A 27,549-nucleotide genomic window follows, 5' to 3' on the forward strand; every position below is an offset into this window, starting at 1 on the left:
TGTATCATCTCCCCATGGTGGTATTGTAAAAGCATTGAGATAATGTATACTTGTTTATGGTTGTTTTGTTTTGTTTTATTGAGACAGAATCTTACTATGTCGTTCGGGCTGGCCTTGAACTCACAATATACTCCAAGTTAGCCTTGAACTCTCAGCAAACTTCCTGCCTGAGCCTCCAGAGTGCTAGAATTACAGGCTCATGCCACATTGCCTAGCATACAATATACACTTACAAAATGAAAATCTGCTTTTAGAAACCTGAAAGGTGATCTTTACCCATCTGAATCAGACCAAGGAAACTGCTAATCATTCCTGTCTTTCATGATATCCAACATCCCCATTAGAAAATGTGATTGAAGGGTTGTGTACTTTTTATTATCTGACTTCTCTGTAACCTTCACAAATGCAAGGACTGTGTTTCTGCTGTACATTATTCCCAGCCAATGTTTAGAACATAGTAGATGCACAGTAGTAATCTGTTGAATGAATAAAGTGAAATAAAATTTCACCCTACATTTTGCTAATTAGCAAATTTTGATATTGGCTATGTTTTCAAGATGCTCAGGAAATCTTTTATCCCAATAAAGTTGTTATACCTAAAGGCCAATAGCCTAATGGTATTTGGTGGTTGCTAACCAAATACTATTACTGTAAAATAATTTTAAAATAAACTCAGTTTCTAACTAAGAAAAATAGCAGTAACTTCTAAAGGCTAAAAAGCACTCTTTAATGGTACTGACTTATTATTGCTATTGTGAATATGATATAAAATTTACCCTTAGGTATTCTGATAAGATCGGTTACTAAATACATACTATATATCATTAAAATTTATTTTCTCATTCACAGTTTTTTAGGAAAATTTTCTCAGGAATATCCTTTACTGATTACTTGATTACTGATTCTTATGCAGTTAATTGATTTTTTGTAAAATGATGCTTGATATTTTGGGAAAAGAAACTAAATAATTTTTCTAATTTTGTTTAAATTCTCTTTTTATCCCTACATGACCACAAATATTCAAACTTAAGGTACATGCTGGATAACCTTCATGAGTTGCTTAATTAGAATGGAAGGAAGTCCTAGGACATACCAGAATTTGAAAATTTACTGGGGCTAAATTAAGCATTCTTGTTTAATTTGAATTTCAAATCTTTTCCATCAATTGTATTTTAAGGGATTGATGATATATGTGACTGAGAAGTGTTTGGCCTTAATTCAGTTTGGATATGATGTGTCATCAAAAAGTTACAGACTGGCAATAAAGTTTGCAAATGATCTTATATAATGTCTTGATGGATTTGAGTTAAATCCTGTAAATGATAAGACAGTACTGATATTTGGGCTTGTTTGAAAGACAATCTAGACTTAACCAGTTTGTTTAGTAAATGAAATATCTAATAATGAAAATCAACTAAGTAGTTTTGTTAAGTAACAATAGTCTATTTGGGATGAAAGCTATATAAAGTTAATTATGGATGTGCTTGACCATTGTCATCATTTTTCAACTTAAATTGGATACTTGGGGATAATTAGTTCTAAAAGCTTGTTCTTTTCCTGACTCCATTTTGTTTTTAAAGGAGTATATGTGATTTATGGAATAATCAAATAAATATTTCAGTGTATTTTTTCAATAGACAGAAGGTCAGTCATAGTTTTCTTATTAGAGAATAGTTGTAAGGCAGAGGTCCTCTAGAGTAGTTAATAAACATAGTCTACTTTTACACTGTTGCTGAAACTAAATGCAAACTTTTCTGTGATTCTTATAGGCAAAGCACAGGCTCAGTAAACTTTCATCTGCTTCAGAGTTATGGGTGATACAATCTTAAAGCAAGTTTATGAGAGTGGCTGATGTGATACAGTTGTTTCTAGTAAAATCAGACTAGCTCTAGAGAGCCAATCTAAGTCAGTCTCTGAGTAACATTCTATGAGAAACAGACTCCAATTCAGACACAATTGTAAACCTGATATAATGAGGACTTGCAGCTGATTTAATCCTATTGAAAATCTTAAAGCAGCCAGGAGACAAAATGGTTTCCACATTGACATTAATGGAATGAACCTTAGATTTCATCATGAAGAAGTGTAGTTACCTTGTATACACAGTAGCCATTTTTTGAGAATTAACATCATGGCCTTTTGTAAGCCAGGCTGTTATTTCTGACATACAGGCATCCGTTTTGATTAATGTCCTCGTGTGCGGCAAGTATTATGTTTTAAAAAAATGAATTCATCACAAAAAACAAACAAGTCAAACTTAAAACTCAAAACATAAGTCAATTGAACCTGTAGTCCTTGAACAAAAGGAGCCAACTTATTTCTTTTGTTATATATGTAAGAAACATAAAGGAGCAAGATCATGACAAATATGCTGAGTTAAGTCTTCATAAACAAAGTTTTACCTATAATTTTGTTTTACACTTGATCTTAGCTTAAAAAGTTTATGCTCTCAAATTATACCAATTTAAAGTGATACAGAGTTTAAAGATGACAGTGTAGCTAAAATGTTAAAGTGACATAGAAGTCTAAAACATAACACTTAAGGTAAAATCTCAATAGGTAGTATTAGAATTGACCTGTGCTCATGTGGGTAGATTGTTGATAGGAACACACCTCGACCCCCCCCCAAACACATATACTTCCCGCATGTCCCAGTCTTTTATGTTAAAATAGGCATTGATAAGGATCCAGGTATTGTGGTCATTAGCTAGTTATGGTCCCTTTTCATAATTTACATTTCAGTAAAAACTATTAATTAATTAATTAAGTACAGTGTCCTGCTAAGCAACTGGGAGTCCTAGTGATCCTGATGTCTCAGCCTCCCCAGCACTGGGATTACAGGCATGCCACAGCACACCCATTTTTGATGGCATGTATGGCACAGGGCAGCAAGGCATGCTTGTAAGGGGGATGGAACTCGGGTCCTTGCGCTTGCCAGGCAGGCACTTAGACCACTGAGCTATCTTCCCGGCCCTAAGTTTCATTTATTGTTTAAGATAAATCAGTAGACCACAGACTGTAGTAAAAGACAATGTTTGCTGAACTATATCTCCTTGTTTCTTTTATCACAGCATTGGTCTTAAAATGTGGATATTTGAACTGATACCTAGCAGGCAGTAGAGGCCTCAAAAGTTATTTCAAAGAACCGGAAAACTTCGTGAAATGGGAAACTTGAAACCATAATGTTCTTTACCATTCTATCTGTTAAACAGTGATGAGTATCATTAGTTCTGTTCTTTTGCATAATTACTGCAGTGTTGTGAAAACTTTTTGTCATCCAACTGGGAACAATTGTATTATTGGGATCTTGTGTAACATTTGGTTTAGAGAAACACAATATAAAGAGCCTCGTGTTCTACAACTCAGCGTCTGTACTACCAAGTCTATAAGATGCTTGTACAAGTTTGTTTTTTAAGCAAAAAATAACATTGATTGGTTACACTAAAGGAAGTGTTTCTATTTATTTGATTTTTTATTTCATATGTTAACATAAATTTCACCTAGCACATCACTGAGTTGAAATAGTAAGTCATCCATTAAATCATAAAGCTTTATGGTCTATACTACATCATTGAAAATGTAGTACATAAAAATATGCTCTTATTGTTTTCAACATTAAATTAATACAATTTGTTAATTACACAAAGCTTCCATGTAGACTATTTCCTTGTTAGGAGAATAAAATAACCTCTCCCAATCCTACCATGCCACACCATCCTAAAACTTCTGAAAAATACAGCTAGATGCATGATTGTAAGTGTTTAGACACTGTAGGACATAATTTTTTCAAATTTTTAAATAGTCTCCTTTGCAATTCCATTATATAAAACTATTAAATTATGTAGATAATTACTTTTAACTGCATTTCATTTTGTAAGAAACAGTATTTATTTGAAAAACACATTTTAGCATGGGCAGTAAAATTAGGAGGTATGTCACATTGATATATAGCTATATTTGTCACTTTGATTCTGTAGTTTTGCACTTGACTTTTGCATAGTCTGTAAATGTGAAAAAGAATCTTACAATTGGAAAAATATATTTATATGTCAAAATATGACTATTACCTGCCAGAAATGTTGCATTAGTATTGATATTATATAATCATACTTATAAAAAGGTAGAAAATTTCATGGAAATGTTTTGTGTGTTGTTTTCTTTAAAAGACAAATTTGATCGTGATATCACCCCACAGAGTTAGTCAAGGTGAAGAGTCTCCACATTAGCTGCTATTTTCAAAAGACTGATGGAAATTCTTAGTACAATCATCTCAGCCATCCTGTATATATACTTGGTGTTTTTCCCCCTTCCTTCTTTACTGTCTATTATCCTTTGTCTTATCTTTGTTGTTTAATCCTTAAGTTCCATTTCTTTCTGTTTTACTCTATCTGTTATACCTTTCAGGTTTTATTTCTTCTTTCAGGTTCTTACATTAGGGAGGCAATACAATATTTACCCATGTGCGTCCAATTTATTTCACTTATGAGTGCAGCCTCTAGTTGCATACATTTACTTGTGAAGGCTTCCCCTTTGTCTTTCTTTGTAGCTGAGTAATACTCCATTGTATAAAAATACCTCATCTTTTTCATCCATTCCTCAGGTGATGGGCATCTTGGTTGTTTCCATGATTTGGCTGTCACGAATTGTGCTGCTATAAACATGAGTGCACATGTATCACTGTGGTGTGATGCTTTTAGTTCTTCTGGGAAAATACCCAGAAGAGAAACAGCTGGATTCAATGGGATTTCCAGTCCTGTGTTTTGAGGAGTCTCCACACTGGTTTCCATATTGGTTGGAAGCAACTGTGTCAAGGAAAGCAATGTGTAATACAAAAGCCTTGCTTGAATATCTGCCATCTGGGTCTTCTAAATGTGTACCATTTCTAATGTCATATCAATTATTACTATACTTTCTTTAAAATGATTTTTTAAAGGTTTAAAAAAGAGGAAAAAAGGCAAAACTAAAAATTTAAGGTTTCTTGAAAGCAAGCAGTAATATTCAATTGTATATCCAATCTTTCATAACTATATCTGTTAATCTGAACAACAGATTTGAAGAGAGAAATAGATAATATATCAACCATTACTAATCAGCCATTCTTGTTTTTGAAAATCTCTAACATAGGTATTTATGTTACCCTGTTTCTGTCTTGTGTTTCTGATTTTTGTTCTTTCTTTTGTTTTTACTCTTCAAAATTAAATTTTAAAAAAGAGACAAATATGAAAAACAGTGTGAAGTACTGGATTTGATGATGAATTTCCAGTTATTGTTAGTATCAAAAATAAAAATTGTTTTAGTCCTTATCTCAAAAGGTTGGTTTTCACATATTTTCCTTAAAAATTTAAACATCCATTTATTTGTAGCATTTTTATTAATGTGGCTAACTTTTAGATGTGTTTGTATGATTGTTACTATGACTCAACAAGAAGTTTCAATCAACTTTCTTTCCCTACTCCAAAATTGAACTTAGAAGTATCTAATTAATATAACTAGAGACTGCTTTAATATATCCTTTGATATAGCCGCATCATTTAAATGTGGTTTGTTCACCACTCCTAAAATACTATAGGCCTTACCAGACTCCAAGGTAAGCTAGTAAACTTACCTATTTCCATACTATGCATTAAAAAGAGGAATTAGCTCTAGTTCCCAACTACTAGTACAGCTTTCAACACCTTCTCTGTGGTGGCTAGTGTCTGCACTATATGTAGCTGTGAAAGGGTGGGAAAATGCGCTGAAAGCATCTAAGAAGTAAACTATCAACTTGATGTGTTTCCCTAGCCATTGAAAACCATCTCATATTTAAACCCATTGATAGTGAAACTGTAGAATTCCTCAGCATTAAGAACCATCTGGTTGCGCTCAAGGCTTTAAAGCTGTTATCTCCACATAAAGTTTCAGTCCTATACTTTTTTCTTCACTGAACTATCCATTTTTAAGCCACAAATATTTTTCCAGCTCTTTCAGATTTTATCTAAAAGTATATTTTAACAGTATTTTAAAAGTTCTTAAACAATAACAATTTATCTTGATGGATAACATGCCTTGTTTTTTCATTTTATTTTAATTAGCCATTGTGGAACCAAATTCCCTTTTGTTTTAGTCTTTTGAATATTGTTTAATTATTGTTATCATGCCAGATATCTTAAAGGTTATTTTACCAATACAGTTTCATTTAACATAACGCATATGGAATCAATAGGCCAGTTTCCTAAAGTGAATGCTTGGAAAATCTTACATTCATATGTTAAGAGTACACATCCTTTCCTCATTAGTTGGAAAGTACAGGGATTTTGGCACAGGTTCTGTGTGGAAGCATTGTGCAGCTTTTATATGGATTTTGTTTTTAGCCTTTGATGACACTGTTTAGAAAAGGAAGTATCTAATAAGTAAAGCATTTTGTCTCAAGTGCTGCCAGTGTGTTTAATATATGCCTGGAGGTCTGAAACATTATCTTCTTCACTACAGTAATATGCATTTAATTCTCTGAAAGCAGAAGGTCGAACTTTTAAAAGGGACACAAAGTACATTTTCAAACAGAATAATTCAAAACATATGGAACAGAGGAGCAGAGTAATGTACAGTTGGCTTTTATGGTTTAATCATGATCATGTTAATGCACACCAGTAGCTAATTAAAGAAAACTTTTATTGTTCATTTTAAATAAGTTAAGTAAAGAGTGGGAGAGCTGATGTAACAGCACTGCCCAGAGATACATGCAGCCCTCACCCACAGCAAATAGATAGTGCTGTTTTTGACAACTCAGTAGTCCCATTGGACAGCAGTAAGGTAGAAGTTATTTTCAGAGTGATCACATACCTTTTTGTTTCCTCAAAGGAATGGGAAATTTGATGCCTAAGTTTAGGGCCCAGATCACTTAATTAATTGTTAAATATTTCTCTGTAGTAGGCCAGATACTTCTCAATATAACAAATAAATCTTCAATGGACTAGGGACAAACAGTGGGTTTTAAAATTTATCTCAAAATCCTCAGTTTATTTATTTCACAGCTACCAATGATTTGGAAGCTTAGGATAAATAGAGGAAATTTTGGTTTTTTTAACCCACTTTTAAAAATTAGTTTTCTAGTACTGGGAAAATTGTATCTTTTTTTTTTCTCTCTCTCTCTTTCATGGAGAATCAAAGCCTTTCATCTCTGGGTCATTGGTTCAGATTCCATTCTGCTCAGTGGTAGCCAGAATTAGTTACCATCTGACTTCTGTTCAGTAACCTATATGACCTGAGCTGATAACTGCCATCCTGCCCCTGCCAATTATTTATATCTCAAGATCATGTCACTTGACATGTGCTGGGGTCTAATGTGGCAATCCCAGCATGTAATAAGACTACATACTACATTTCTTTATCTTTCCCTACAGCAGTTTTGGTTTTTCATGTAACCAGGCATAGGAACCCTTAATTTGCTTTAAAGGAGAGGTGAGGTTTTAAATACATCTCTGAATGAGAAGAAAATTCTCTGTGTAGAAAAACTATGGTTTCTTATAGTTAAATTTTGTTGACTTTCTTAATTAGGAGAATAAAAGTAGTTTATGAAGTTGGAACTTGATTTGACTTTGCCATGGAACTTAATCTAGGTGATTATTTGTTAAATTGTATATAGATACTTAGTTTGGGGGTCCCACTTAATGTGGGCAGTAAATCCTAGACTACATGAGTACTGTTGGGAATTCCTAGTTGGCAATGTTTGGAAATCTGTTTCAACTTTTTATAGTAGGGATAACAGCTTTAAAACAAACTGTTATCTTAAAAACCATTGACTTAATTTTTACTGAATTTCTAAATTAAATCTGTTCATTTTATTCATTGGTTTATTCAGTCAGCAAGTAGTTATTAAATTTTACAAGGCAGTATGGTATGTTCTGAAAGTACTGTCCTCTTACATGACCTGCTAGCTGTCTCACCTGGGCCTTTCTTTTCACCTTTTTTTAAAAATTATTAGTAGTAGTACATGTATTCAGTACATAATGTTTACATTCCTAATTCCTTTTTCACCTCTTTTCCTCCCTACTCTACTTCATCCTCTCTTTCTTTCTTTCTTTCTTTCTTTCTTTCTTTCTTTCTTTTTTAATTCTTTTTTTTTTTTTTTTTTTGCAGAACCAGAGATTGAACTCAGGCCCTTGTGCTTGCCAGGGAAGCGCTTGTTCCACTGAGCCTTCTCCCTGGCCCTTCATCCTCTCTTTACCCCCTCCCTCCATATTTTTGTCCCTTACCCTTTAAGGTTTTGTCTTTGGTTTTGGTTTTATTTGAGACAGGATCTCACTATGTAGCAGAGTGGCCCCAAGCCCACTATATAGTTTGGGCTAGCCTTGACCTCTCTGCAAGCTCATGCCTCTGCTTCCCAAGTACTGGGATTACAAGCCTGTGCTACCATGCCTGACCCTTTCCCCTTTTAGAAACATCTACTTGCCTACTTGCTATCATCTCTTTTATTTTGCTGTTTTTTTATACTTTAGGTTTCTCGTATAAAAGAAACAATACTTAAGCCCTTGTGTCTGATTTATTTCTCAGCATTATAGTCTCAAGGTACATCCATTTTAACCATTATTGTCTCAGTTTCCTCAACTATAAAACGAAGCTAAGAGTATTGTCTCTCAACAAGTTGTAACACTTAGTAAAGAAAATTATGTAAGGGCTGGTCTGATAGCTCAGCAGACGAAAGCTCCTGCTTAGGCAGAGCTCAGCACCTGGAGTTCAATCCCTTCCATGCTATGCCGGCCCCACCCATGTGATGTGCTGAGAAATTGAGACTGGGTGTGGTAGCACCTGCCTGAAATCCCAGCACTTGGGAGGCTGAAAACAGGAGAATCACGAGTCTGATTGATGTAGTGAGACCCTGTACTAAATTTTAAAAAAGGAAGTTATATAACTTGGTGACAGTAGGTGATAAATAATAAACATATTCATGCATACCTTTTGAAAAAAATTCAGTTGCTCCCTGTAATGGAAAACTGTTTAAAAAGTACTATAGCAATAGGTTATATTAAAAGCATAAATGGCATGGTAGTGCACACCTGTAATCCCAGCACTCTGGGAGGCTGAAGCAGCATGAGCCCTGCCTGGCAAAGGGCCAGTAATATAGCTCAGTCGAAGGCCTTGACTTTAATGTCCACCAAAAAAAGAAAGAAAGACAGGGAAAAGGAAAAGAAGAAGGGGAAAGGAGGAGAGCAAAAAGAGGAGGAGGAAGAAAAAGGGAAGGAGAGAAGAGGTAGAGAGGGAGGGAGGAGGGAGGTTTCCATTAAGTTTTCATTAAGAAGATGATTTTTTAAAAATTGCCCTTTAATAAATGTAAGATTAATACATCAACTCATCTGGTGCCACAACATCCTTGAATTTTAATGTCTCTATAGAAGGATGAAGACACAGCAGAGCCTGGAAAGTTTACTGGGCATGTGTTCAGTTGACAAGAGTGGGAGGTACAGGTCAAGAAAAGTTGTATGCCTTATGAATATGTCAAAGAAAGACCTTACAGTTGGCATTAAGAAGTCTTCATTAGGGGCCGGGGAGATGGCTCAGTTGAATAAGTGCTTCCCTGGCAAGTGCAATGGCCTGAGTTCAAGCCCCAGTTACGCATAAAAAAAAGTCTTCATTAAATATATTTATGTATTCATCATCATTAATATTAGTCTCTCAAGTAATTTTTTCATTTACTGTTGTATCATAAACAAGCTTATTACCAGACATTTAAAGGTCTTTTTCAATATACCAAGACCTGCAATGCATTCTAGTAATACACAAAATGTGATTCATTCCCTCAAGCAGTTCTTCACCTGCCAGGAAACAGATTATAACAGATGGAAATCTGTTATTTACTATGCTCCAGGCACTGTATTGCCTTTTTTTTTTTTTTTAGATAAATCAGCACAGTGCCTAGCATATAGTTATTCCTACAGAAATGTGTTTACTGTGTTTCTTGATTGCGTAATTTTCTCTTATCCTTAATTTCATGATTTTGCTCATCATGACCTAAAGAGCAACAAGCTATACCATTCCATACAATTCTGGTAGCCTATGTATATAGTAAGGTATGCTATGTGATATTCATGTAAGTATGTTCTGTGATATTCATACAACAACAAAATCATGTAATGGTGCATTTCTCAAAAGTGTCCCCATAGGTAAATGATACATAACTATACATAAAGAGAGAACTGGGATCAAGACCAATAGTCTCTAATTACTTGACCTTGGAAAAATTACAAACCTCTCTAAGACTACATACTGTTTTCTGTAAAGTCATGGGAATAATTTTTCAAAGCATTGTTATAAGGATTTGGTAAGGCATAACAACATAAGATTTCACAGGAAGAATTTTTAAAAGTAGGACTACATGTTCAACAATAAAAAGAATGGCAAAATAAAAGCACAAAATAAATCATTTATCATTACCAAGTGGAATGTTCATAATTGTATGTCTTGTACTGTACTTTTTATAGTTAGCAGTGTAGAGAGTTTGTTTACTCCAGCACAAGCACATGAGTGCTGCACTGCTCTATGACTTCAGGGCACCAAGGACGTCACTAAGCAATAGGAATTTTTCACCTCCATTACAATCTTACGGAAGTACCATCCAATGTGCCACCCATTATTAAATAAGACATGTCATACAGCTGTATTTTAAAACTAATACTATATTGTCACTGTAGGACGTTTTAGTAGAATATAAACTATCCATAATAGAAGTATGAATGAAAGGCTGGAAAGATAGCTTGGCGGTCTAAGCACTTGCCTGTTAAGCACAAGGACCCAGGTTTGATCCTCAGTACCACATGCCTTGCCGACCCCGGAACCCCAGGCTTGCCACCAGCAAAACCAGGTGTGATGTTGCATGCCTGTAATCCCAGCACTGGGGAGGCTAGACAGGAGGATCACTAGGAGTCCGAGCTGCATAGTGAGACTCTATACCAAATAAATAAATAAATAGAAAGATTAAAAAGAAAAAAAAAGTATGAATGAAGTGTTGAGAGTCTCAAATGCCATTTGTTTTGATTGGTAACTAAGAATTTGTTAGCTACCACAAGATCAGAGACGTACTCCCAACACAGAAATAACACAGATAGCATAATTAAAAAACTAATAATACAGTACCTTTCAAGAGCAGCACTAAGTTTTATTTCAAGTACCTAATGCTGTATTTTTCTAACAATAGGGTGTCTTTGTGAAAACTATAAAATCAATTAGTAGGAAATATTATTTGTAAAAATCTGTTCCGTCACTGTTTTTCATTAATTCTGTAACATTTTCACAATGAGCCCTTGGTATGCCACTTATATAACATATGCCAAGTGATACTTTTTTTTTTTACCCAATCACCTTAAAAACTAATAAGTATACACAGTGTTTAGGGAATATTTTTCCAGCACTAGTCGTAATATAAATCAATGCAGTCCTTTTGGAAAGGTGGCAATATTAAAAGCTTCAAAAAAATTTGTATTCTGTTATACTACTGAATTTGGTTATTATATCTATATGTCTTTGGTGCAATTTTGGGGGTCTTGTATGTAGAGTGTCATGTCGTCTGCGAAAATTGTAATTTCATGTATTCCTTTCCAGTCACTATTCCTTTTTTTTTCTCTCTTTTATCTAATTACTCTGGCTAATTTTTCCAGATTGTATTAAATACAAATGGTAACAATAGAAATCTTTGTCTTATTCCTGATTTTAAAGTGAAGGCTTTCAGTTTTTGTCTATCTTGTCCATTTTGACTGTTGGTTTCTCATAGATGGCTTTTATCAGATTGAGGTAAAGACCATGTTTCTTCGTTTCTCTTCTCTTGTTGCTTGGACAAAATACCCAACATCCAAAGTTAAGGAAGGAAAGATTTATTTAAATACATTTAGTAAAGGTTTCAGTCCATACTCAGCTGGCTCCAAGGCAGAGCAGCACATGGCAGAGAGCAGCAGGTCATGGTGGCAGAAAACAGTAAAGAATAAGAGCAAAGAGGAAGAATAGCAGAAACAGTGGCAGCAGAGAGTCAGCCTTACATTGCATTCAGGCTGCCCACATCAGGCTAGGTGTAGCACTCACAACCATTATCCCAGCACTGGATCATGAATTAATCACAAAGTCTAAAAGTCTTCCCCATGACAGCATGAGGCTTTTGGGGGACAACTAGACACAAACTATAGCACCATATATTCCAATTTTCTGTTGGGTTTTTATCATGAGTAGTTGCTAGACTTCGTCAAAAGCTTTTTCTGCATCTATCGAGATGATCATATGATTTTTGTTTTTGGCTCAGTTGATTTGGTGTACAAACACATGAGAGACAAATTAGGGAAAACACACCTTTCACAATAACATCCAAAAAAATAAAATGAAATACTTAGTGATCAATCTAAAAAATCAAGTAAAAGATATGTGTGTGTGTGTGTGTGTATGTGTGTGTGTGTGTGTGTGTGTAATGATAATTAGAATACTCTGTGTAAGTCAGAATTTTACTAGAGGAACAGATGTAATACAAGGAACAGATATAATACAAAATGCATAAATGTATAAGCAATTACTTATAAGATTGGCTTACAACTCTCAGCTGCAGAGTAGGATGTGAAAGCATGCAGAGGGCCTCTGCATAATGGAGACTGAAGGATTGAGTCTTAAAGTCTGAAGTTCACTGCAGTGTTTCGTGTAAGTTTGTATCAGTCAACAGATTAGGTCTGCAATGGGATGGCTGGTTAGTCTGTGAGGAAAGGCTGAAGAGTCTGCCATGGAAAGCTGAAGGATCTAAGATGGCTGAAGAGTCCACTGGAAGCCAGGAGACAATGCCTAAGCTGACTGTGAAGACTGAAGTTCCTCTGAGGAAGTGGAATGCTGAATTTTTCCTCAATCTCTTTACAACTTTATATATAATCTTTTTTGTGCAGAATCACTGTGGGTCAAGCTCACCCCATGGCCCAGGGCATGGAACCACTGAGGCAATCCAGCCAAGTTGACACAATGCGTCACCCACTACAATCCACCACTTGTCAACCTATCAACTAGTCATATTTTTTAATACAGTCTGCAGGTATAGAGATATGCATATAATTGTGCATAACATTGTTACAACTATCTTGGTTTTTTAAAAAAATATCTTGTGTATAAACCAAAGCACACTAATTTTTCTCCAAAATAGAAGGTAAGTTTTTTTATTGTGGTTTTATGCCTAAGCTTTAATATTAATACAGGTTTAATAATCTTTAAGAACTGGTACTAAATCTGTCAATATTATATTATAACAAAACCATGTATAGGGGTGAAATAACATCTATCTATCTATCTGTATATATTTTTACGCTGATCATGTGATTGTTGCTGGTATTTAGAACTATCTATTTTTACTAACCATTTTGTAATTTTTTGGCCTTTAGCAAGTACCTCACCAGGTGTTTTTTTTTTTTTTTTTTTTTTGGTGGAATGACCCATAGCTTCATTCCCAAAGGCTCTGAACCATTTTTCATTATGCCTGCATTGGATTGTTGTAGTTTTCAAATTTACTTTAATAACAGAGTACAACAATACTAAGAGGCGATCTCTTGCACTCTGTGTACATATTTTTCTTCTATTATGAAGTAGTAATCTAATTTTTTTGTTTGATTTTGTTTTTTGATTGTTTGGGTCAGTCACCCCAACAACACTGTGATTTTCCTTTTAGCTTATTTTCTCAGAGGCATGAGGAGACCAAAGTGACCAGGGGGAAATCTTAGCTTCCGCTTTAATGGTATCATTGCTATGCTTTTTGGTATACGACTTACCCCTTCCCTCCCCAGGACTAGGAATTCTAGTCCAGCAAAACATAAGTTCATGAGGACAGGAAAAAAAATTTGCTAGTGGATCATTAGTGATGATAAAGGAATCAAAGAGAATTTCAGAACATGCAAAGATATTCCTTGCTCTTAGATAGGAAGAGTGAACATTGTGAAAATGGCCCTACTCCCAAAATTGTTACACAGATTCAGTCCAATCACAATTAAAATATCATTAGTATACCTCACAGATACAGAGAAAAGATTCTTAAAATTCATCTGGAACCAAAAGAGACCTAGAATAGCAACAGCAATCCTGAGCAACAAAGGAAAGGCAGGAGACATCATAATCCCAGACATGAAATTATACAACAAAGATACTATGATAAAATCAGCATGGTATTGGTGAAAACAAAAAACAAAAAACAATGCCAGACCTGAGGAACAGTGGAACAATGAAAAGATACAGACACAACTAGAAACACACTCAGTCACCTTATCTTTGACAAAAAGACCAAGCATGTTCACTGGAAGAAACATAGCCTCTTTAATAAATGGTGCTGGAAAAATTGGCTTTCCACATGCCAAAGGCTAAAATTAGCCCCGTATTTATCACTGTACACTAAACTACAGTCAAAATGGATCAGAAATGTAAATATTAAAAATGGAAACACTAAATCTATTGGAAGAGAAAGTAGGTAGAAATCTTGAAAACGGGTAGGCAAAGAGCTCGTGAACAAAAACCAAGCTGCACAGAAAATACTTTAAAGAATCAACTGGGATATTGTCTTATTGAAAAGTTTTTGCACATCCGAGGAAATCACCAACAGAGTAAAAAGAAAACCTACAAATTGGTGAAAAAAATTTAGCTATCACTCACACAGTGGACTTCCCTCTAGAACATATAAAGAATTTTTAAAAATTGAGGTCCCCAAAACTCAAAGACCCAATCCAAATATGAGAATCTGAAATGAATATACACTTTTCAGATGAAGAAATACAAATGGCAAATTAATATATGAAAAAATGTTCAACATCATTGGTCATTCGAGAAATGCAAATTAAAGCAACACTTGAAATTCCATCTCATCCCAGAAAGAATAGCTGTCATCAAGAAGTTAACCAATAACAAATGCTGGAGGGAAGGGTGGGGAGATGGCTCAGTGGAATAAGTGCTTGCCAGACAAGCGCAAGGGCCTGAGTTCAATCCCCGGTTCCGAAAAAAAAAAAAAAAACTGGAGGGGCTGTGGGGAGAAGGAACCCTTCTCCACTGTTGGTGGGAGTGTTGAGTGATACAACTATAGTGGAAATCAGTGTGAAGTTTCCTCAAAAATCTAGGATTGGAAGCCCCATTCAAGTCAGCCATTCCCCTTCTGCATATTTTTCTTTTTTTGTATTTTAGGGAAGGGTCTACAGGGTGTTCAGTGTCTCACTACTAGATCAGACTTATAGTGATCTGCCTGTTTACAGCCTCCCAAGTGCTGGAATTTGCTACCTTGCTTAGTCTCAATTGCCATCTCAGTGCACCCTGAGGGCAGGGCCAGCAAGGTAGGCCCAGGGATCGAACCCCCAGTCCCTGAGCCTGCTTGCAGGCCCTTTAATCCTCTGAGCTATTTGGCTAGCCCTATATTTTCCTAAAAGAACTGAAAAACATCATACCACAGTGATATGTACCCCATTTTTATTGGAACATGGTAAACAACCCTAATGCCCATCAACTGAGGAATGGATAAAATGATGTGGTAGAACTGGCCAAGTAGCTCAGCAGATTAAAATGCCTGCAAGCAGGCGCAGGGGTCAAGGCCTACCGTGAATCCCAGGGCCTACCATGCTGGCCCTGTCCCTGTGGCATGCTGAGGCAGCCATTGAGACCGGGCATGATGGCACATACCTGTAATCCCAGCACTTGGGAGGCTGTAAACAGAAGAATCACTATGACTCCTATCTAGTAGTGAGACCCTGAATACCCTGTAGACCCTTCCCTAAAATGCAAAAAAAAAAAAAGAGATATGTTATTTGTATGCAATGGAATATTAGCAAACTGTAAAGAAAAATAAACTCAAGATTTTTATAGGTAAATGGATGCAACTAGATGCAATACTTGTAAGTGAAATATGTATAAACATCATATTGTCTCACTAATGTGAGAACCTGAAAGAATAAATAAAATCTGAAAGGTACAGTGGATACTCTGAAAGGGAAAGAAACTGTTTAAAGGAAGAAACAACTGCAAATCAGGGAAAGAAGAAAAGAAAGAAAAAAGTAAGGGAAAAAATATATATGTATATTATGCAGGATAGCTTCAATAATTGTACTGTTCATTTCTGTTGGTCTATTGAAAGGCACGATAATGCTTTTTTCCTTTTTAATTCTTTTTTTTTAATTTTATTTGTGTGTGTGTGTGTGTGTGTGTGTGTGTGTGTGTGTGTGTGTGACCAGCTCAGCCCACCAGGGGGCGGGCTGGCTGGCATGTGGTGCTGGGGGATTGAACTGTGGTCCCTGTGCTTTGCTAAGCTTGTTGTAAGTAGGTGCTTTAGACCACTGAGCCATCTCACCAGCCCCCCTTTTTAATTCTTTATAATTATTTTGCACACTTTTATCTGGTGATCTGAACAAATAATTTGAAGACAACAATATGCAATGTATAACAACCATTGTTGAATTCCTATCATTTTGTTTAGTGAAATTCTGTACTTTTCTAATAGGTTTTTTTTTTGTTTAGTATTTTTGTATTCTCTTTAAAAATTCTTTTATAACATTTACCTAGAGCCTGTCCTAAAGAAATACTATAGTGCTATATGGTTTTCATAAGTGTTTGTTGGAAAAACATGAAATTTTTATGTCCAATTATATGAGAATGGTTCAGAATCATTCCTTAAACTAAGTGAAGAGTATAATAACATGTCAAAAGTTTGAGCTACAAATTTGTGTCTATACCAAGGGCTGCTAGGAAGGGGGAAATGACTAAAGGAGCATTACTGCTTAGTTGTATTTGTTAATAAGATCCAACTAGATCAGGGCCAGATCTAGTTGGCCAGATAGCTCAGTATATTAAAGTGCCTGCTTAGGCAGACACAGGGCCCAGGGTTCGATCCCCGTCCTGCCATGCCAGCCCCACTTCTGGGACACACTGAGATGGCGATTGAGACAAGGCATGGTGACTCATGCCTATAAGCCCAGAGCTTGGGAGGCTGAAAACAGGAGGATCACTAAAGAGTCCCATCTATGTAGTAAAGCCCTATAGACCCTGTACTAAATTTATTTTGAAAAAAGATCCAACTAGATCATATGTGTGAGTGAAATAAATCAGACTCGCCTGTGTGAACATCATAGTCTTCCAGTGTAAGAAAATGAAAGAATAAATAAGATCCAAAAGGTACAGTAGACATTCTGAGAGAAAGAAATGGCTGAAGAAGCTGGGGAGATAGCTCAGAGATCTAAGTGCCTGCCTGGCAAGTTCAAGGACCCAGGTTTGAGCCCCAATACTACATGTCATACATGCCGTGTTGGCCACCAAAACAGGGCATGGTGGTGCTACCCGTAATCCCAGTGCTGGGGAGGCTGAGACAGAAGGAGCACTATGAGTGTGAGACTCTGTACCAAATAAATAAATTAATTTGTTTATTAATTTAAAATTAAGAAAAGAAACAGCTCAAAACAGAATACTTGGAGTGAGGGAAAGGAGAAAAGGAGGAAATATATATGCCCCCACAGACACACACACACACACACACACACACACACACACGCACACACAACTGGACACACACATGACAGCTAAAATAATTGTACTAATTTCTCTTAGTTCATTGAAAGGAACAGTTAGTGTTTATGTTGTTTGACCAATCTCACATGCCTATGTCTGGTAACCTGCACAACTACTTTGAAGATTACAATATGCAATGTACTAGTCATTGTTAATTTCCTATCATCTTGTTTTGAAATTTTGTGTCCTTTTTATAACTTCATTATTCTCTTTAAAATAAATACAAGGAAAAAAGGTGGAAGTGGATAGAATTTTTTATTTGTTCTTTATAGTTCTGTAGATTTTTCATGGTTACACTGATTCTGAAGTACTTCTAAGGTAAAGCTAGTGAAATTTCTAGGTGCTAAATAGATGTTTTGGAGATCTGAGAAAGAAGTATTTAAAGTCATATTGCCAAAGTGATGCTAACAAAATTCGTACTGCCACCCAGTTTTTCCTTTTTCTGTGTTCAGGGAGTCCAGGAAACAGCGAGAACTAGTAGCCTTTAGTGCCCAAAGGAAAAATCTACCTTGAGAGGCTTTGGTTACTGACTAATTGTATTTGATCAGTTATATTTACCTTTCTTCCAAATTCTTTTATAGGTGGGGAAAATAACTACCTTCTTATGGAAAGCATGTATATTTTAGTTTACTGTCCTTTGTTCCTCATAATTTAGGACTGCAGACATTTTCCTCATTTTCTTACTATTCAAAAATCCATAATCAGTTTTTAGCAAGGGAAAACAATATAAGCTGCAAATAGATAAAATATAATTGCAATCCATATTGAACATGATTTAGAAACAGTTTATTGTGTTACTTTGAAAATCACTGTACAGAATGCAGTTAAAATATTTATTTCAAGCATGTTTTTTAAAACCTTCGGTCTGATCCTCAAAGTATATTTTAATGAAATATACAGTTGATGCTTCTCTCAAGTATTTCCTGCCATTAATTTTTGTTTTAAATGAGCACCTACCTAATTTTTTATGACAGCCAGGTTATAGTAGGCTTATTTTTTATGTATTCTCTTAAATACATATACATTTTTTGTATACCAACACTTGTTATTGTTTTATATTTTTCCTACAGAGCTCTAAACAAGAACTGAAAAAAGTGGATACATTTGATGGAGGTGTGGCCGAAACCTCGTCTCGATACAGTGGTGCTCAGGATAGTGGAATTGGCAGTGACAGCGTTAAAATCAGAATAGTGCAAATAGAACAGCAGAGTGGTGCCAGTCAGCACCGTATTGCCCGTCCCTCTCACCAGTCGTCAATTGTAAAGAATCTAAATTTTATTCCCTTTGACATATTTATTACTGCAAGTAGAATCTCTCTAATGACTTATTCGTCTATGGCCTTGCCTAAATTGAAATCACAAGAACAGAAAGAAGATGAAAAAACAGATAAGAGTTCATTAAATCTCTCAGAAGTTGATTCATGTGTTGCTAAGACCAATCAGCCATGTATTTCTACAGTGACAGCAGAAAATCTCTTGAGCAGTGGCACATCTTTGACAGCAGGGAGAAAAATAGGAGTTCTATCTCTTGAAAGTCTTCATGCATCCAAGAGGTCATCTGCAAGACAAGCACTTGGCATAACTATCGTTCGGCAGCCTGGTCGAAGAGGAACAGGTGACTCACAGCTAGAACCATTTCTTTATTTCATTGTGTCCCAGCCTTCCCTGCTTCTGAGTTGTCACCACAGAAAGCAGCGAGTGGAAATATCCATTTTTGATGCTGTGCTTAAAGGAGTAGCCTCTGATTACAAATGTACAGGTAAGAGCCTTCAAATGTACTGCAATGCTATTAATTACTACTGTATTAAAAGTTTTATTCCCATAGCTTCGAAATTGATAAAACAAAAAACAGTTGACAGGGCCAGCAAGATAGCTCAGTGGTCTAAAGTGCCTGCTTAGGCAAGCACTCAGGGGTCCTGGTTCAATCCCCAGCACCACATGCGCAGCCAGCCCAACCCACAGTGTGGGCTGAGCTGGCCACACAAAACAAAAAAAAAATAGCTGGCAGACCAGTCAAGCCTTCTTCACTCCACAGAATATGTAAAGTTCATATCCCATAGCTGAATCATACTTGAATAAATGCTTGAAATGCATGGAGGTTTAATTGAGTGAAACAGGTACTCTCTTGGCAACAAAAATGCTTAGCAATTTCCAGTGTTTGGGAAGCATACCTTTTTATATTATTGGCCCATAGATGCATTTTCCTTGTTAATGTAGCTCTTCAGATTAAAAAGGAAAACCTTAGAATATGAAGTGATTTGCTTTGGTTTTCTTCTGATCTATTCATCTTGCCACAATGGCATAAAATATAACCCAAAAAATGTATTTATAAAGTGAGATGATTTACTCCATTTTATAAAACAAAACTTTTATTAATGGCATTGGCTAACAGACTCTTCTTGCACCCTGTTCATATTTTCCTTATAACATAAAGACTTCTATATTATGAAATGAAACGTCCTCTGAAGCTTTTTAAACTAAGAAGGTAAACAGATGCTCAGCTTTAATAAGTACAAGCTGTTAAGTAACAAGATCAAATAACAAGATATACAGATATTAGCAAGTGTTATCAATCGGCTTTTTTACTCTATTTGTTAAGCAAATACATATAGCAACTCTACACAAGTAGTGCAAATACTATGGACTATAAATATACAAACAAAAACAAAAAAAAGGAAGGGAATCAAATGATGGGTGCAGGGGGAAGTGGGGAGGGAAAGGGGAAGCAAAAGGAATTAAGATGTGTTTTGTCTGTGTACCAACTCCACACAAGGAACATAAACATTATGTACTATTAAACGATTTACTAGCCACTACTGCCCCTCTTCAAACATATTCTCATTTACCATGTGCTTATGATGTAATAATATATACTGCAGGAGCACTGGAGATAGGATGGTCCTGGGGTGGTATAGCAAGTTATATAATTCAAGGATTTATGTTTGCATATCAGAGAGCTGTTTTGACGGTATACTTAGAAGTGCCTGCACTGCAGATGGTAATCTATAATAGTAGTTTCATGCTTGGAGTGCCTGTCATTCTGGTCTTCTGAATACGGGCTGCTTGTCATGACATGCCAGTTGCTGCTATGCTGTTTCTTGGGTAGATCGTTGTTCAAAAAGAAGGGGGTGGTGAATGAAAGCAAGAGACAGGAAAAGGAATATTGTGGGACTGTCCTGCTTCAAGGTTGTATATGGTTAGATTTTTGAACTTATGTGTAAACATAAGAAGTATATATTTCTTTATGCCTATTTTTAAAATATATTCTAATTTTTAAATGATTTTTATCATATTCTGTAGGGACTTAAAGTTCAACGTATCAATACTTGATGAAAAATACCTGTTCCATATTATGCTTAAGATGTTTGATATGCAGACAGATAGTGAGGTTAAGCTTAACAGCCTAAGTTGTATGGTAATAACAATAAGCTTGTCTTCTGGATGGTTAACAACCTAAGTTTGCAGACCAACATTAGAGAAGAAGAAGGGCTGCAAGGAAAGCCAACATTTTGACCCTAACCTTCTAAGGTCAATTAAGACTCAGGACATATGAGAACTTGTACTGTAACATCATGTAACTCGGTAGTGTCCCAAATTTTCTGATCAAGGAGATTATGGGGCCAAAGGGGAAAGTGATTGATGATGTAGAGTGTGCCTAAGGAGAGTCACATGGAGAGAAAATATTCTCTCAGGTTTTCACAGAGAGCACACTGGCCAAGCAATGGCCATGACTCATCCACATGGCTGACACTGACAAAGGTTCTACAAGGTGAGGTACAGGATCTCAGGATAAATCCTGAGGGCATTTCACTGACCTTATCAGACCCAAAAGCTACAACTCTTGTTGCATAGGTCCTGCTTTACCTTGGTCTTAACCATCCAGTAGAAAAGTATAAAAACAAAATACAAGAAGTAAAGCCATGCTCTTATGTTGAGCTGTGGGGGACTCAGGTCAACAATTTCTGACATTGCCAGTCAAGCGGAAGACCCAATACTGTTATGGGCTACTGAACTCTTCTAGAATATTTTGCTGAGTTTACACACCTATAATATTCAAATAATGGAACTTAACAAAAAAAGATATACAGATGAATGTCCATTTTGTATCTGTGTATTCAAAGTGGTTAGGATAGTTATATAGTTACATTCTCTTAATGAATAGAGTGATTTGATCTAACGGTGTTTGTAAATAGGATATCATGTCCGCATCTTGTACAGCAATTAACCAGTAGGAAGAATGTATGCAATGTGTTAATTATTGAAACTGTCTCATTGCTATTTGTTTATCAATAAAATTATGGGAAAAAAAACTATGTAGAGGATAAGGAATGTAAATCTTAACTCCTTCCCCTCCTTTAGCTCAATTACCTGCATTCACTCTGTAGGTAGATGACATCAATGCTCCTATTAAGAGATACAGAGAAAGGAAGCAGATAGTGGTAAGGGGAAAGGTGCTGATATAAACAGCTATAATCTCTCCCTCAAACTTTAATTTATGGTAGTAGATTTTATTCCATTTTATTAGTATTCTCTTTAGTCATGTTTATACATTTTCCTCTAAGTTTGAATTCAGCGAAGTTATAAAGGTTCACTGCAAAGGTATTCGTTTGAATTCTAATCTCTTCCCTGGTTAAAATCATAAAGTACCTCTTACTAGAGGAGAGAAATTCTTTTATATAAATATACAACCCATTTTCAGCACATGCAGCTAGAGTAAAGATTATGAGCTGGTTTTAACATGTGCCACACATGTGGGAAGAAAATATCTTTGGATTTCTGTTTCCGAATCTGTAAAATGTGATGATTATAAAATATATCATCAAGTATCATTCTAGTTTAAAACTTTTATCATTCTATAATTTAAAATTATTTTTCTACCATTACTTTTCCAAAAATGTCTTCACTATACTGCCTTGGCCTCAAAGAGTAAACCACTAGTATATCAGATTAAAATTTATTTTTAACTTGTTCTGTAGTTATTAGTGCATTTTAATTGAAGAGGCAAGAAGTGTATCACCATGAAACTAACCTAAGAAATTAAGAGAAATTTAAAGCCATTTAAGTTAGAAATGAAAGAAGAAACATTTTGTATCTTTCTACAGTATTCATACTTTGTCTTTAGTCATTGCAGTTGTGCATTTTCTATTAGGTGTCAGGTGATAAGCAATAGCAATTTTAACATATACCTGTATCTCACTGGTCAAATCATTTCAACATTTCAAATTTGTCTGAGGTTGATGGGAAATCGTTTTCATTTCTTGGGTTTTATTTTTCTGAATTTTCTCTAACACAAATACTTGATTACAAAAGAATGTTAGTACAATCTAGCTTGTGTTTATTTATTTCCATATAAGATATAAACCATTATTGTATGCTCAAGTTTCTTTATATTAAAGTCATGTAAAATAAAAAGTAAACAAAACAGTTTATTTCATTCTTCAAAATTGCTTATCATGTTCACAGAATAAGTTTCCACAAAAAAAAAAATATTGTTTCGTGTAAACAAAAGAAATACATATCAAAATATTTTACTTAACTCATTTATGGAATGATTAATTCATTTTATTCATTAATTTACATTAGTTAAAAAAAAATTATGCACAAGAGACTGATCATCTTTGAAATTTGGTTCTAGAACTCATTACGCTCCTAAAAATGGCAAAAGCCCTTGATCATCAGTGTTACTCATTTCTAACAGCTCTGGTATTCATTTCTAACAGCTCTGGATGAGTCTAGAAAAAATGAAATATTTTGATATTAAGTTACAAATATTTTAGTCTACTTTTTTCTCAACTTGGAAAAGCTTTATTCTATGATTTAGAAAAATTATTTTATTCTTTGTAGGCTGGTTGTATTAGAAATTTTATGCTACTTCATTCAGTTACATTTAAATTATATATAAAGAAAGCATGAAAACAGGTGCTGGGATCTGAGTCAAGATAAAGGTCTATAGTAAAAGCTAATATTTGATATTTGTTGTGTACTACCTTGAACCTATTAAAGTGTTACATTTTTTCAGTGATTCTAAATTTCATATAAACATCAATGTTTGTTTTGCCTATTTCTTTAAGATACGTTTTATTTTTCTTTAATTTTTACTTATGTAAGAAATATGAAGACTATAAAAATCATTTTTGGTTAAAACACAGCCATGTAATTTTCTCTGTTTACCATGATCTAGTGTACCATGTTATCACATGGTGATAGACCTGTGTCAAGTATGTATTTTCTTCTAGTTATACATATTTTTGAGCAAAGATTTACAACTTGTGAGAACTTTTAATTTTATTTATTTATTTATTTATTTACACTTTCAAAACTGATTAATAGGATAGTTTCTTTTCTTTTTTTTTTTTTTTTTTTTTTTTTTTTTGCAGAACCAGGGATTGAACTCAGGCTCTTGTGCTTGCCAGGAAAGCACTTATTCTACTGAACCATCTCCCCAGCCTCTTAGGACAGTTCCAATAATTATTACATTTTACATTGTTATCTCCTCAGTGGTTATCCATAATACAAGAAGAAGACAAGAATATCCTGTCTAATCACTATTAGTACAAATCTTTCTTCTCATTGAATTAAGTGAAAGTAGTTGTATATCTATCCTAAGATACAAAATGGTCCTTCCTTTGTATCCCCTGTTTTGGTTTAGTCCAATCAGAGATGGGTATTCCATTGGCATCTAAATACTATAGGTGTGTGAATTCAGCAAAACAATCTAACACAATCCAGGAGTCCACAATAGTAGTGGGTTATCCACAGAAGTTGTTGACTTGAGCCTTTCACAGCTCAGCATATTAATATGGCTTTACTTTATATATCTCATTTTTATACTTCTCTGCTGGACAGTTAAGACCAAGCTAAAGCAAGACCTATATAACAAGAAATGTAACTTTTGTATCTGGTAAGGTCAGTCAAGTCCCCTCAGTATTTAACCTGTAACGCTCTACCACACTTTGTAGATCCTTTGTCAGTGTCAACCATGTGGATGAGTCATGGCCATTGTTTGAGCAATTTGCTCTCTGTGAAAACCTGAGAGAATGTTTTCTCTCCATTTGACTCTCCTTAGGCACACTGTACATCATCAATCACATTCTTCTGTGGCTCCATAATCCACTTAATCAGAAAATTTGGGACTCGTCTGAGTTACATGATGTTACAATACTGGTTCTCCTATGTCCTGAGTCTTCACTGACCTTGAAAGGCTAGGGCCAAAATGATGGCTGTCCTTTCAGCCCTTTCTTTTCTCTAATTTTTGATCTGCAGACTTAGGTTGTTAACGCTCCAGAAGAGAAGCTTATTACTACCCTGCAACATATGCAGTTTGGTTTACCCTAATTATCTGTCTAAATATCAAACTTCTTAGGCATAACATGGAACAGGTATTTTCCATTCAGCATTGATATGTTAAACTTTAAGTCCCGACAGAATATGAAAAAAAAACCTTTTAAAAAATGGGAATAAACACTTACATGTTTTTACACAGAAATTTAGAAATCTAACCATATACAGCATTGAGAGTCAGGACAGTCACTGACAGGACAGTCCTGTGACTTTTTTTTCTTGTATCTTTTTATTCCCACTTATTACTCTTTATTTAAAAAACAAACAAAAAACCAAACTTTTATTTGAGAAACATTATGGTAATAATTGTTATGTCATGAAAAGAAGGATGTATTTAGAAGAGCAGAATGATAGGCATTTCTAGCATGACCCTTCTATAACACAATGTTATCTTCAGTGCAGTTGCTTGTTTCACAGGATATTAACTTGCATAGTTAGTCAGGGTGACAATCCTACCAATTAATTGCTAGTTTCAAAAACCTGCTGATGTTTCTCAGGATCATTGCCTTACCCATATTGTGCAAATGAATGTATGGCTTTTCCTCTGTTATGTTTCCCAGCTTTTCTCCTTGCCCTCTCCTCGTTGTTCAATCTCCAAGTTCTCGCTTTCCTTTTAATTGTATTATATCTTTCTATTTTTATTTCTTCTTTTGAGTTCTTATACTAGGGAGAATATACAATATTTACACTTGTGGGTCTGGTTTATTTTGCTTATGAGTATATCTTCAAGTGGCATCCACTTAAATATGAAGGCGTTGAGTTTATCATTCTTTATAACTGAGTAATACTCCATTGTATAAAAATACCACATCTTTTTCATCCATTGCTCAGACGATGGTCATCTTGGTTGTTTCCAAGATTTCACTATCACAAATTATGCTACTATAAACATAGGTACACATATATCACTATGATATGACGTTTTCATTTCCTCCAGGAAAATTCCCAGTAGGGGGATAGCTGGCTTGGATGGGATTTCTAGTCCTAGTTTTTTAAGGAGTCTCCACATGATTTCCATAACGGTTGCACCAGTCTACATTCCCACCAGCAGTAGAGAAGGGTTCACTTTTCCCCACAACCTCTCCAACATTTGTTGTTGGGTGATTTCTCTATGATAGTCATTCTTTGTGGGATGAGATGGTATCTCAGGGTTGTTTTAATTTGCATTTCACAGATGGCTAGTGATGTGGAACATTTTTTCATATATTTATTTGCTTCTTTAATTCCCATCCTCTGGGAAGTGTGTGTTCATCTCAGATGCCCATTTCTGGATTGGGTCTTTAAATTTAGACTTCCTAGATTTTTTTAGTTCTTTATAAATTCTAGAGGGCAGACCTTTGTCTGAGTGTTTATTAGTTAAGATTTTGCCAAAATTTGTGGGTTGTCTTTTCCCTTTGTGGGTAATTTCTTTTGATGTGAAAAAACTTCACAATAAGAAGTAGACCCAGTTGTTGATTCTTTCAAGTATTACCCGTGCAATTTGATTTTTGTTCATGAACTCTTTGCCTACCCCTATGTCTTCAAGAGTTTCTTTAGTGTTTCTGTTTTAAGGTTTAGATCTTTAATCCATTTTGACTTTTGCTTAGTGCATGGTGATAGACCTGTGTCAAGTTTTGGTTTTTGCCATGTAGAGAGCCAGTTTTTCCAGCACCATTTGTTAAAGGGACTATCTTTCTTACAGTAAACGTGTTTGGCCCCTTTGTCAAAGATCAGGTGACTGAGTGTGTCTGTAGAGGGTTCTGCATCTTCTAATCTATTTCATTGATCCCCAGGTATATTTTGTTGCCAATACCATGCTGATTTTATCACAGCGACTTTGTAGTATAGTTTCAAGTCAGGAATTGTAATGCCTCCTGCCTTGTCTTTGTTGGCCAGCATTTCTTCTGCTATTCTAGGTCTTTTCTGGTTCCAAATAAATTTTAGGAATGATTTCTCTAGATCTTGGAATGTGGTAGTTTGATAGAAATTGGATATGGTAGTTTGATAGAAATTGCATTAAATCTGTACAATAATTTTGGGCTTCTGGTCATCTTTACGATGTTGGTTCTTCCTATCCAGGAGCAGGAAATATCTTTCCATTTTCTGAAATCCTCTGCGATCTCTTTTTTCACATTACTATAATTTTCCATGAAAAGATCTTTGACTTCTTTAGTTAGATAAATTGCAACGTATTTTATTTTCCGCAGTGCTATTTTAAAAGGTATTCTTTCTCTAATTTCCATCTCACTGTTTTTGTTATCTGTGTAAAGGAATGCTATTGACTTTTGGGTATTGACTTTGTATCCTGCTATGCTACTGAATTTGTGTATTAATTGTAATAACTTCTTCATGGAGTTTTTTAGGTCTTCCAAGTAAAGTATCATGCCATCCACAAAAAATGATAGTTTCACTTCTTCTTTACCTATTCTTATTCCTTTTATTTCTTTCTCTTGTCTAATGGCTCTGGCTTATGACTCCAGAACTATATTGAATAGGAGAGTTGATAGAGGACATCCTTGTCTTTTACCAGATCTGAGAGTAAAAGATTTCAGTTTTTCCCCATTTAGAATTATATTAGCCTTTGGGTTGTCATAGATGGCTTTTTTCAAATTGTGGTAGAGACCTTCGATTCCAGTTTTTTGTAGGACTTTGAACATAAATGAGTGTTGGACTTTGTCAGAAGGCTTTTCTGCATCAATTGACATGATCATGTGGTTTTTAG

General features: G+C 35.1%; 1 protein-coding gene across 1 annotated transcript in view; it reads left to right on the forward strand.

Annotated features, from left to right (window-relative positions):
* The window catches only part of Vps13b (vacuolar protein sorting 13 homolog B), an 881,657-nt gene that overhangs the window by 573,904 nt on the left and 280,204 nt on the right, over positions 1 to 27,549 (forward strand). The window contains 1 exon segment of the mRNA XM_023699943.1: positions 18,579 to 19,266. Within this exon segment, the coding sequence (XP_023555711.1) occupies positions 18,579 to 19,266 (688 nt within the window).

Source organism: Octodon degus, unplaced genomic scaffold (genome assembly GCF_000260255.1).
Source record: "Octodon degus isolate 3935 unplaced genomic scaffold, OctDeg1.0 scaffold00118, whole genome shotgun sequence".
Taxonomy (NCBI): Eukaryota; Metazoa; Chordata; class Mammalia; order Rodentia; family Octodontidae; genus Octodon; species Octodon degus.